The sequence below is a fragment of the Topomyia yanbarensis genome, chromosome 2 (assembly GCF_030247195.1).
Source record: "Topomyia yanbarensis strain Yona2022 chromosome 2, ASM3024719v1, whole genome shotgun sequence".
NCBI classification, from domain to species: domain Eukaryota; kingdom Metazoa; phylum Arthropoda; class Insecta; order Diptera; family Culicidae; genus Topomyia; species Topomyia yanbarensis.
In genome coordinates, this window is record NC_080671.1 from 93,084,363 (window position 1) to 93,096,079 (window position 11,717).

Below are 11,717 nucleotides of genomic sequence, written 5' to 3' on the forward strand. Positions count from 1 at the left end.
AAGAAGGAGTGCTTAAGGTCGCTTAGGCTCTTGGGTTGTTAGGCGCCATTGTTAATTGCTGCGCTTTGTGTGTCTGATTGGCATTTGGTTGGATTGAAGCGCGAATCAGAGATTAGTTTCTAGTGAGAGCTGTCTCGGAAAGGTTGCACGATTAAAGATTGTTTGGCGATCGTTGTAGTTGTTTTCGAATAAAATCAAATTTTGTTTGGTTGTGCTTTTCTGTAGTTTTATTTGTATGAGCGTAGAAGAATAATGTGAAAAAAATATGTGGTGAATTATTAACCTACGGATTGTTTCACTAAACATAGTGTTATTCTGATAATTGTTAATAGATCACTGTGTCAAACTGTGTTCAGGCTATAAAAAGTCTAGTTGTTGGCGCAACGTTGGTAGAACAAAATTTTTTGAAACACATTATCTGTCTGTGTATTTTTTGAAAACAGTTGTCCAATTGATTTAGTAGGTATTTTAAAATAAATTAAAAGATTTAGGATATGGTGGACATAGTCCAAAACCATTATTCTAATTCCAAACTATGCAGATCGAACATGTTCTGGAAAACTAGTTTGAATTAATTAGTTGCATAGCATAGTTGGTAAGTCGATTTCTTGTACGCAACTCATCTGGGTTCGGTTCTCAATCCACACACATAGAGTTATAAATTTTTCCAACCCTAAAAGATATTAAAACCTCTATAATTGAACAGAAATATTATTCGCTAATCGTTCGTTAAATATTAGTAATCCCAGTTGTTGGAGATGTCCCCTTTTCATAAGCATTTATGTGTGCCACAACTCTATAAATATTGAAAGCGGATCATTATCATGAATTATGCACAGAGGGGCCTTGTCTATGAAAACTAGATTTTCATTCAACTTTGCAACACCTCAGATAGAAATAATATCCGAAACAGTCCTTTTCGTTTGATTTTATAACAAAATACTGTATATAAATGGTTTCGGCAAGTCTTCGAGGATTATTGTTTTTCTTGTTAATCTTCAATTTTACTTCCGCTACATTCGAAGACTCTCGAACACATGATTGCTACTTATGTTTGTTATTTAACACGGATTAATGTGTGAGTTAACCGGAGCCGTGTGTCTTGCATTTGCAAGAAAGAAATAATTTAATCATTTCCGGTGTCACCAGACAACGTCTGAAGATCACGCGATCTGCTTCCTTGATTGTCATTTTCGTACATACTATCGCCGCTATTACTGTCTTGAAGATCACGGTCAATTGTTTGGATTTTCCTCTTCAATTTACTTACTATGGTCCTGAACTCTTTCTTTTTGTTGTCTGCATGCTTTTTGAGTATTGTTGGTTGTTGTTACAGAAGCACTGGTTGTAGTCATTGATGATTCATTATCCGTTGACGGTTTAACCGTTATCGTTCACTGAACAATTGTCTCTGATTTAACTATAGGTGTTGAAGTCTTAATGTTGGTTTGGTTGTAGTTTATGTTTTTTTCTTGAGTTTTTCAGCGCACGGTTTTCCATTGTGCGCAGATTGGTCACAGAACTGACACGTGGTAGTTTGTTAGCCATAGTTGCACAGCGTGGGTTGTGCAAAGGCAGTTCAATGGTCACGAAGGAAGGAATAGAGATTTTTACACGGGTTTTTAACGAAGACTTGGATATTATTGAGTTACGAAATGAGCATTACCCTAACCCGTTTTCCTCGACAGCAAATCCTGCCAGACGCTTACTTCTGGACCGGATTACTTTTCACGGACTAAATAAAGTAAGCGTTCTATGAGTGAAGGTTCCGGTGTGACCATTCCTTTGGATAACTATAATCCCGCTTTAGAAATATCCATTTCTATCCTTAGCTCACCACGATATGAAGAAGCTTTAGTTGTAGATCGTCGTAATTTTTGCAAAACTAATCTAGTAGCACTACGCCGCTTCCTTTTGCTGACCGACTGGAGTGTACTACATGATCAAATGGAGGTATAAGCTGCGGTTGGTCTCTTTAATCGATTACTGCATGATTATCTTGAAAAATCCGTGCCAAGATCTCAGAAAACGTCCCTAGTCCAACGCCACGCTTCGGAATCTGAAACGTATCCGTGCCTAAGCTCTACATACATACACAAATCGACGATGTCCTATTCTCAAGCGCTTTTTCGCAATAGCCCGTAAGTTACAATAAATTGCTGTAAGTATATGTGAACCGCATCCTACAAAACTTACGACGAAAACCGAAGGGCTTCTGGACGTTCGTTAATACGAAGAGGTCTTCAATGGCGACTACGGCAGAAACTTCGGCGACCAGAAACTTCTCGAGAGCCTGCACAATAAATGCGCCATCTGCTATCGAACTCGAAAACGTGAGGTCCCCGTTGATGCGGTGGATATGTATGTATTCACCATTTCAGAACAATAGGTTCTCTCTGCAATGTGGAAAACTAAATTGTCCTATGCTCCAGGATTAAGTGCTATGTCTTAAGCTGTTCTGAAAAAAATGTTCCGATATTTTAGCGATCCCACTGGCGCACCTTTTCAATGTGACATGTCAACAGCAATTTCCTGATGATTGTAAGTGCTCAGTTATGTCAAGAAACGTGACAAAAGCAACATTGAGAATTACCGGGATCACTACACTGAGAGTCGAGTCAAAATTTCTAATCGCTTATCAGATAGACTTCATCACATAAGCACGGATTCCTCCCGAGTGGATCGGTTGAGACTAATCTAGCTAGCGTCATCGTTTTTCACAGAAAAAAATCCTGGTTCATAGAAAAAAAACTCCAGGTTGACACGGTGTTCACAGATCTTAAGGCCGCTTTTGACACAGTTAACTACCTTGTACACCACGAGGTCGTTGTTTAAATTGGTGACATCGTGTTTGAACCCTTTTCTAATAATTCTGGAGCTCCTCAAGGTAGTCACATGAGATCCGCTACTATTTTCATTGTTCGTGAATGATGCGGTATTCGTTCTAAAGAATGGAGGGAAACTGTTTTTCGTCGATGACTTGAAAATATTTCTTATTGTGAGGAATGAATTGCCGTGGGCTACATTGTCACATTGATACATTTTACAATTGGTGTCAAAGAAACACGTTGCTGCTTAGTGTCGCGAAATGTTTTGTTATTAGTACAAGGGAATATTTAATTTAAACTGGAACCAGCTGCATGGAACTAACCGCATACCGAAAATTGGATATCAGACTCACGGTTCGCGCGACCATTCAGGAACACACGCAAATATGTTACAAAATCACGTCAGCGTGCAAACATTAGAGCCCCTCGCGATTTTCCAAGCAACCTACGCCCACGAACTCGCAAACATGATTACACCCCGGCGATAAGGTGAACGTCTCAGCACTCATAAACTTACCAACGCGATCTCAAGCATCAACCTGCAAACACCCGCGCTCGCGTCCAGCAGTCCCATATTAATTAATAAAAAAATAAAATTGAAAAATTAAGAAAAAATAACTCCCATATCCACTAGACAAAGCGTTCCATGACGACATGACCGGGAACTCTAGTGATATGGGGTAACTCACTCCTTGTCAGAATGTAGTCCGTACACCGAAAACTAAATGAATGACGGTCTGCGAATATGTTAATGGCCGCAGGGTTTCAAAATCGAATTTATACAAGCGAAGTCACATACACGTGAGCACACGCGACAAGCACGTCGACATACGAACGCTTAAGCCCTTCGTGATCATCCACGCACACCTATTTCCGCGATCGCGCATACTTGATAACGGTAATTATGTGAACGTTTTAGTACATGCGAAGTTACAAACGCGGTCTCAAACGCTAACCTGCAAACGCGCGAGATCATGATCATGATCCTAGCAACTTTTAGCAACATTTAGTTGGACCAATCAAAAAATAAAGCTCATATCCACTAGACCACACGTTCCACTGCGACATGACTGGGAACTCTAGTGATATGGAAGAACCCACTTTCTTCTAAAATCTGAACAGCACACGAAAAAATAAGTATCAGATTCACGGTTCACGCGCGATCATTCTAGAGCACACGCGAATATGCGAAAGGCACACGGTTATAAAATAGAATTTATACGCGCGAAGTTACATACACGTTAGCACACGCGACATACAAACGCACACGCGATCGAACACGTTAACGTACAAATGCTCGAGTCCTTCGCGATGATACACGCTATCGCGAGTCCCTACGCCCACACATACCTGAACCGTACAATGAATATCACATTCAGAATCACGGCCCGCTACAATTGGCCTAAAGTAGTGTTTTAGTGGGCGCCATTCGCCTGTCTCGTCTGCAAATTGTAGTATGTGTTTCTGAAGGGGAGCCCTTTTGAGAACCTAGCTCGTAGCTCCAGTAGGACAACTCTAAAAAAAATACAAACTAATGAACAAGTATTAGAAATAATAAATGGGTCGATGCAGCGTGGATTTTTTCCAAATGTTCGGAAAATCAGTTGTGATTTCGATTCCGAAAGTGTCAAGTTTCACACGACCAGAGATCCACCGACTTATTGCATATTATGGCTTGATTAAGGAGCACCTCAAGGCACCAACCTATCAATACCGATTTCCTTTTGAAAAAAGAATCTGGATTTAGAAAACAATACTTGTGTGAAATTGCTTTGAACTTGTTGCTACTGGAGTGGAAGCAATATATAGAGCGTAGCAAGATAGCAATGGCGGTATTTGTTTATCTGAAGTGGCTGATCTGAAGGTCGATACCATCGATCGGTCAAAGCTAAAAATGTATTAAAGCGTTATGGCATTCGCACATTACCTTTAAAGTGTTATAGCTGTCACCTGGAAAATTATATACAAGTGACGAGGTAATTCCATGGTATCGTCAGCAGCAGCAGTAAACTTTGTTTTTCCACAGGGTAGTGTACTAGAATCACTTTTCTTTATACTTTATATAAAAAACATAAAACGATCTTTGCGGAGAGCTGGAATAAACCTGTTCGTTAACGACACTGTTTTGTTTGTGGTAGGGAAATTTTGGGTGGTCATGAAATACCTTGCAGTGATGAAAGATCGAACTTATACGAACACATCAACTATTCAATACGGATTACCATGGCGGCAATGGTGGTTCTTAGCTTAGATTAGCTTTGTTAATATTAAGGTAGTTGCACTTCGTGCTTGATTGAATGCATGTTCTACCGAGGAAGGAAGGGAGTGTTAGTTCGACACTCGCTATTGATAGAGACCGAGACTACCTCTGCATCTCCACGAGCCGCATGGGGAAGGAATTGTGTTAGTAGGAGAGAAAAAATAGGAAGTTGTCATGGTATATAATACGATGTTAGCAATATGCATGAAAGTCGTTCGCTATTGATTTCTGAATATTTTTTCGGATATTCTATAACGAAAATACTTCAAAAAATAAATGATCGTTTCCAATCTTTTAATTTTCGTTTAAAAGGAAAAGTTTGATTTAGCTTTTAAGTTTGTGAAGTAATAATCGAGGATAGTAATCAAACTGGAGCTACAACTGAAATACTATCGATGTTTTCGAGAAGAAAATATGAAATAATTTTGAACGGCCTAAAATAAGCATTAACTGCACCGAAAATTTTAGTTTGTAGGACGGATACACTAGCTATTTCATGCGCTAAATGTTTTCGGAATTTTTTGAAAAATGTTTAAAATTTTTGAAAAATGTTGTTTTACAAGATTGCTCAGATAACTTTCTGAAAAAAATCTTTTTTTCATCCATGGATTTTTTTTTGATTTGATACATTTCATAGTACGCTCGATCAAAATTTTTCGATTATTTTTTAAAAAGTTAAGAATTCTCATACAAAACGAATGATGATAGGATAGGATAGTTTTATTCGAGCGGACTTCAACTCAGTGGTCATTCGTCCCTGCGTACAAAACAAATTCTGGAAAATTACCCACTAATTGGAATTTTACCCACATTTTAAATTAGCCCGAGAAGAACGAGTTCAATGAGAAGAGATAACGATAACGATGAGTTATAGGCAAATTTTAATCTTATTAAAATCATGAAAAGTATCAATTTAACAGAAATGCTTTCAATACATACTCTCTAAAGCACATCATCCCTTGTACTCCGTTCTGAAATACCTCACTATTGTGCCCCATCCGGAAAAAAGTCAGATAAAAACAAAAGTAGTAACCATTCGAAATAGATTTGATTTTCAACCTGTATTTGAAAACCCTGTTAGAAACTAGAAAACGAGTTTTAATTGGATAGGAGTTCCTCGCACAAAAAAACTTAACATACACTTCTAAGAGTATCCCTACTACAGCAGTGTAACAACATTGTTTTAATCTACTTCACTTGTTTATCTACTTCAGTTGTAAATAGTCGCTAACCAAATCTCGATCCTATTCATGCTGTGATCTCAGTGTTTAGGGACCATCATAAATTAGATAACGCTTATAGGAGCGGGGAGGGGCATAACAAAATGTTGTGACATATGGGGGAGGGGGGATTGGGCTAGAACGTTACGGAACATGTTTTAACCGAATTTTTTTTTAAAGATCTAGCACGTAATAGGGGAGAGGAGGTAAAACAATTTGTGACAGTTTGTTTCATGGGGGAGAGCGGGTCAATTTTGGGCAATTTTTGCATTACGCAATGTATGAATGGTCCCTTATTAAAATGAAGAGTTTTTTTGTTTCGATTACAAAGGGTTTTGGGGCCGTCGTCTCTTTTTTCGGGTTAGGAAAATCTATAACCCTACAGGCGGGGTTGAGAATCGAACCCAAGTGAACTGAGTACATGGCAATCGACTTAACAACTACGCTATGCCGCCCCAACTGAAAAGTTATAATGCTGCCAACCAATGCTTTGAAGCGGCCTTTTTTCCGCGAACCAAAATCCACATCACAGTTGTTTGTTTCATCGCTTGTTTCGTATCCATGGGGTAATGAGCCCATTTAAATCATATTCCTATTATCGACCTACCAATTTGAAGCTGTTGGTGATGCAGCGTCTGCCGTCTTTGTTCAACTCATTGGCTTAAATGTCGATACGCGTTTTTGTAATGCTCAAATTATTTCACGATTTAACCATTTTTGTTATTATACTGATTCTTAGGAACAAAGCAAAAATATTGACACCAATTTATATGAAGTCCTTTGATGGTAGGCCGTGAATTTAAAGAAATTGATCGACTCTCTCCCTAATGGGGCCAAAACAGGCCTATCGCTCTACACACAGAGTATAGACTTTCGGAGAAATGTAACAATTGCTGTAGCAAAACTGAAACACAAATACGTTTCATTTCTGGATACTAGTTCTCCGAAAGGCAAACATGTTCGCTGTGAAAGTTTTCAAAGGCAGCCGTAGCTTTCCGCTTCCACAAACTGCCAGGACTGGGTCCCGAAAATCCGGTCTGCAATTTTGTGTTATGGAAAGGCTTTCCACCGTATTCGAATAGGGTAGCTATGCCAGCCATAATGGAGCTAAGCAAAAAATAGTAGTCGATTACAATTTCAAGACACTATTTTCAACTTCAGAGTTTAAACACAAGAAAAGCCTAACTTAAGATGTTTTTACTCAAATTGCACCTAAAGCTTCGGTCACAAATCAAAATAGTCGTCCTTTTGCAGTTGAAAGAAATTGAGCGATCAAATCTGAACGTTGTGAGTCCCAGCAACAGCGCCGAAAGAAAAGTGAGAAAAAAATATTACGGCTTGCGTACAGCAGAGTGCAATGTTTATAAATAAATGGGGAGGCTGCTGGAAAATAAGTTGTTTTCATATACTCCTCGATTTTTGCCAAACGCAATATTTTGCAAACCAGGATTTTTACTGACCGAAGCAACGGGTTCTTGGAGCAGCCAATCCCATACTTCGAAATTAAGGTCCCTGTTGGAGACTGCACCATCAATTTCTACTTCCCGGGCAGGTACGTAGACAAGATACTTGGTTAAATTGGTTAAATCACTCATATATCGATGATGTTAAATGGCTTATTTTTGGTCCGGATGTAGACCATCGGGGGCCGGTTGTATTATTAGATGGATATAATTTGTATCGAAAAGGAGACTTATCGGCATTATTTCCGTCATCGGGGAAATATCCAAATCGACCTTCATTGAGCCTGAAGGGATGTCGGTCGTCGGAGATATTCCCATTAGCCAACTCTATCATGCGGGCTTCAGTACCCACAAAAATAAGGTTTTATCGAAGGGAACGCAAAATTAATGCAACGAATTTAAAATAATGGAGTAATTGGTACTTAGCTGTGGAACATTTTTAGGATCAGTATCAGTGCCTTACTATTGGCAATATGATAATCGTTAATACACAATCAATGAATAACACCGTGCTTCGCAACGCAACGTGAATGCTTCGTGTGTTCAGGGCAAGATGCATTGGGTCAGGGAAGGGGTTTAGGAGTTCAAACCCCTCCCGTGAATTTTAAAATATTTTAAAAATTTATTTACTTCCTGTTCAAGGAAAAAAAATATAATGCGAGCCGTTTTGACACATAACGAGTCATCTGAGCTCAGTCACTCTAGAAACGAGTAGTTGAAGAAACTTTGCAAGGGTGGCTGGAAAGGGATGCATTATACTGGTAGGTTTGTCTGGGTCGGTTCATATTTCGACATGTTTCGATATTAGCAACAGTTGTGAGTAGACCATTTACACATCAAAGGTCGGTCAGTGGGCTAGCAACGGGAGGTAAGGAAAAAAACACAAAGTCGGTGAAAATCGGGATATCGTCAACTGGAGAAATTTCAACGTCGATGATCACTCCACCGGAGTGCCTGGCAGCTAAATGGCTTGAGAAAATGGACATCATTATCGGGAGAAATACCGCCGCCGAGAAACTCTCAGGAACAACTAGCTGATAAATTGGAACGAATAACGCCCTGCGAAGACGGTTGTAAGCAGATGTGAATCATTATGGTTGAAACCTCCAGATCCATTCGTATCTCAACAAGTGACGATATTTGCAGTATACGTGAGCAGGTCAGATACAGCGCGAAGGTTGGACAGCAAGCAAGAAAAAGCAGCAATGGAAAAAACCGATTAACTCAAAATAAATAGAGCAAGAGCACAGTCCCTACTGAAGTAGTACCTAACGATTGCCCTGGATGGATGAGGATTGCGAGATACAAGAGATTTAGGCAAAACTCCCAAGTGGGAAAAATTTTGGACAAGACCAATTTCTTTGTGCATGAGGGCACATGCCTTACATGAAGTATGGTTTTTTTTTTGTTTCAGTGTTTCGGATTCTCCTCGTCAGTAACTAGCACCATCTGGGTGTCCAGTTAGACTATGTATCTGAACTAGTACCCAAATTAGCATTAGTTAGACACTAAATTCCAAAAAGTCACACGTCTTGCGTGAACACTAAACCACTGGCTTATACCGAGTGATGTCTCGAAGGTAAGCACAGAGGTTCTGTTTGCCGACGAGGAATATGAACCGAAACTGTCTTTTGGTATAAGTACCGAACGCCTGGAATTATGCAAAACTCCCAAGTGGGAAAAATTTAAAGGGATTTAGGCTTAGTCGGTAGGCTTAGCTACTACTAACCAATCCGGCACTGCCACGATGCTGCGATGCCTGTGGAAGATTCCTCTTCGAGAACAAATATTTATCGAATCTATTGAGCTTAGTCGATTGGAACACAAGACTTAGCTCTTCAGGCCTCTCAAAAAAGATCCAAAGTTTGAAGGTGTCTATACTTTCATTTATAAGGAACGTAAAAAAAACAAAACCCTTCCCTTGAGAATTTTTTGCGCACGGACTTGCTTTGGGTTATTGATGAAAAGAACCTATTTGGAATAAAATGTTCTAATATTACTATTTATGGTAACTATTACATTCTCTTTACCCTCTGAAAAGCTGTTGGAAACAATGAAATATACATTGTTATTCAAGATATGAGTATCTAGAATGTTAGAATTAAGAAATTTTCTAAATATTGCTTTGAATATCGATATGCTGCATATATAAAGTTTTCGTGCTTTCAATAAAGTTGTTTAAAATATTATTCTTAACAACTTGACTGAAAACACAAAGTCTCAAAGTAAGTTATTTTTTCATAATTATTTTTGTTACTAAATATTTATTTAAATTTTCCCTCAAATGTACAACACAAATAGCATATTCTTGACTTTTTTGTGATTTTTCCCAATTTTCAACTCTACTGCACAGTGGTTCATAATGCAAAATCTCGAGCAAACTTAACATAACAGCATAACAACTTAATTTTAAGTTCTTGGGATGGTTTTTGTTGTTTGGTACCCTTTCTGCTTTGTATTGAAAGTTTGAGTGGTTCTCGTTTTATCAAGGTAAAAAAATGCCGCCCAAATCTGAGCAAAAACATAAGTAAGAAATTTCAATACCATTGCCTCTTCTCAGGAAAACACAACAATCAATAAGTAATTCAAAAAAATCCGCTGATTATTTAAAGTACCAGAACAATTAATACCTAGAATTGTGCACTATGCAATATTTTTCCTTAGTGGAGAAAAATTGGGTAAAAACCAATTTTTCTCCTCTAAGGAGAAGATTATTTAAAACCATCGTTGCGCGTAATGGGCACAAAACATATAACTAAATTAGTTGTGGAATTTGCGTTACTACCTTGTCTCATCGGATCCGACACTAACTTAGTGACAGGACTAAGCTAGCGTCGTATTGACGGGACATCATGCTCGAATAGGGATTTGCTTAGGAACACAGTTAGTATCACCGTTTTTGGAGCCAGCATCAATCCGGCGCTATTTTAGTCCTGTCACTAAGTTAGTGTCGGATTCTGATGAGACGAAGTCGGAACGCAAATTCCATAACTGTTTAAAATATAAATTATTTAAATTCTCCTGCTGGATCATGTCAACTTTCGAGCTCTTTCGAATTCCCACTATTACTGGCATTATCAAAACTACTGGAACATCCACCCTATGAATATATTTTTTCTGCCTCGGACGCATTTCGCGATGCTATCCAATTTCGCTATTACAGCCATAAATCAAATTGAACGTTCCAGTTTTTCACTGTTGGTTTTGAATACACTCTTCTATCCGACACAGTCCCCGAAACAATGCACCAGCGCAAGTAGAAGGGTGTGGCTTCTGTTGATTTGAAAGTTCTCTGCAGTTTGGACTAATGTACTTTTTGGACTAAAGCGTTAACTACTCCGAACAATTGGAATATTTTCTATTGTATAATCCATTTTGTGACATGATGGGGATTCTCTCATTTTCATGTCACAGTAAATTAACTATGCAGAAGATTTAAGGAATAAATTTAATTTCTCACTCAAGTTCTACTGGTTAGGATACGGAACTATACCTTTCCTAAACGTATTAACAATGTAAAGTAACAACAACTTATTCTGAGAAATTGACGCCACTTCAACAATCTACCGCAAAATAAAGAAAACACTAAACTGTTCAATTTTAAAGCTTCACTCTGCCATTTCACCGTCAACCAAGCAAATTCCAACATTCCGACCTGGACCTGAAACGAATCATGTTAAAGCATTTTCCTCTCTTGTTTTTTCTTTTTCCCCTCGCTCTCATGTTTCGTTTGCACAGGATGTCCTTCGGGAGAAGCAGAACCACATCGAGCAGTTGATGCGGGAGCGGGAAATCGATCGGGAGGAGGGCGCCAACCAGACCATCACGTACCAGAAAAATGTTCAACAGGTAACCCAACCGCCACCGCCAGCAGCAGCAGCACAGTGTAGCGTGCTAAACATGTTGTCGCGCCCAGCTTGCTGCTCGATTGTCGCCAACAGTCGGC

The 11,717-nt window shown here is 39.0% G+C and overlaps 1 protein-coding gene across 21 annotated transcripts in view; it reads left to right on the forward strand.

Annotated features, from left to right (window-relative positions):
* The window catches only part of LOC131678835 (restin homolog), a 289,770-nt gene that overhangs the window by 210,962 nt on the left and 67,091 nt on the right, over nt 1-11,717 (forward strand). For all 21 annotated transcript variants that reach the window (XM_058959209.1, XM_058959221.1, XM_058959223.1 and 18 more), the window contains one exon: nt 11,510-11,620. In XM_058959209.1, coding sequence (XP_058815192.1) covers nt 11,510-11,620 — 111 coding nt within the window. The remainder of the gene's footprint in view (nt 1-11,509; nt 11,621-11,717) is intronic.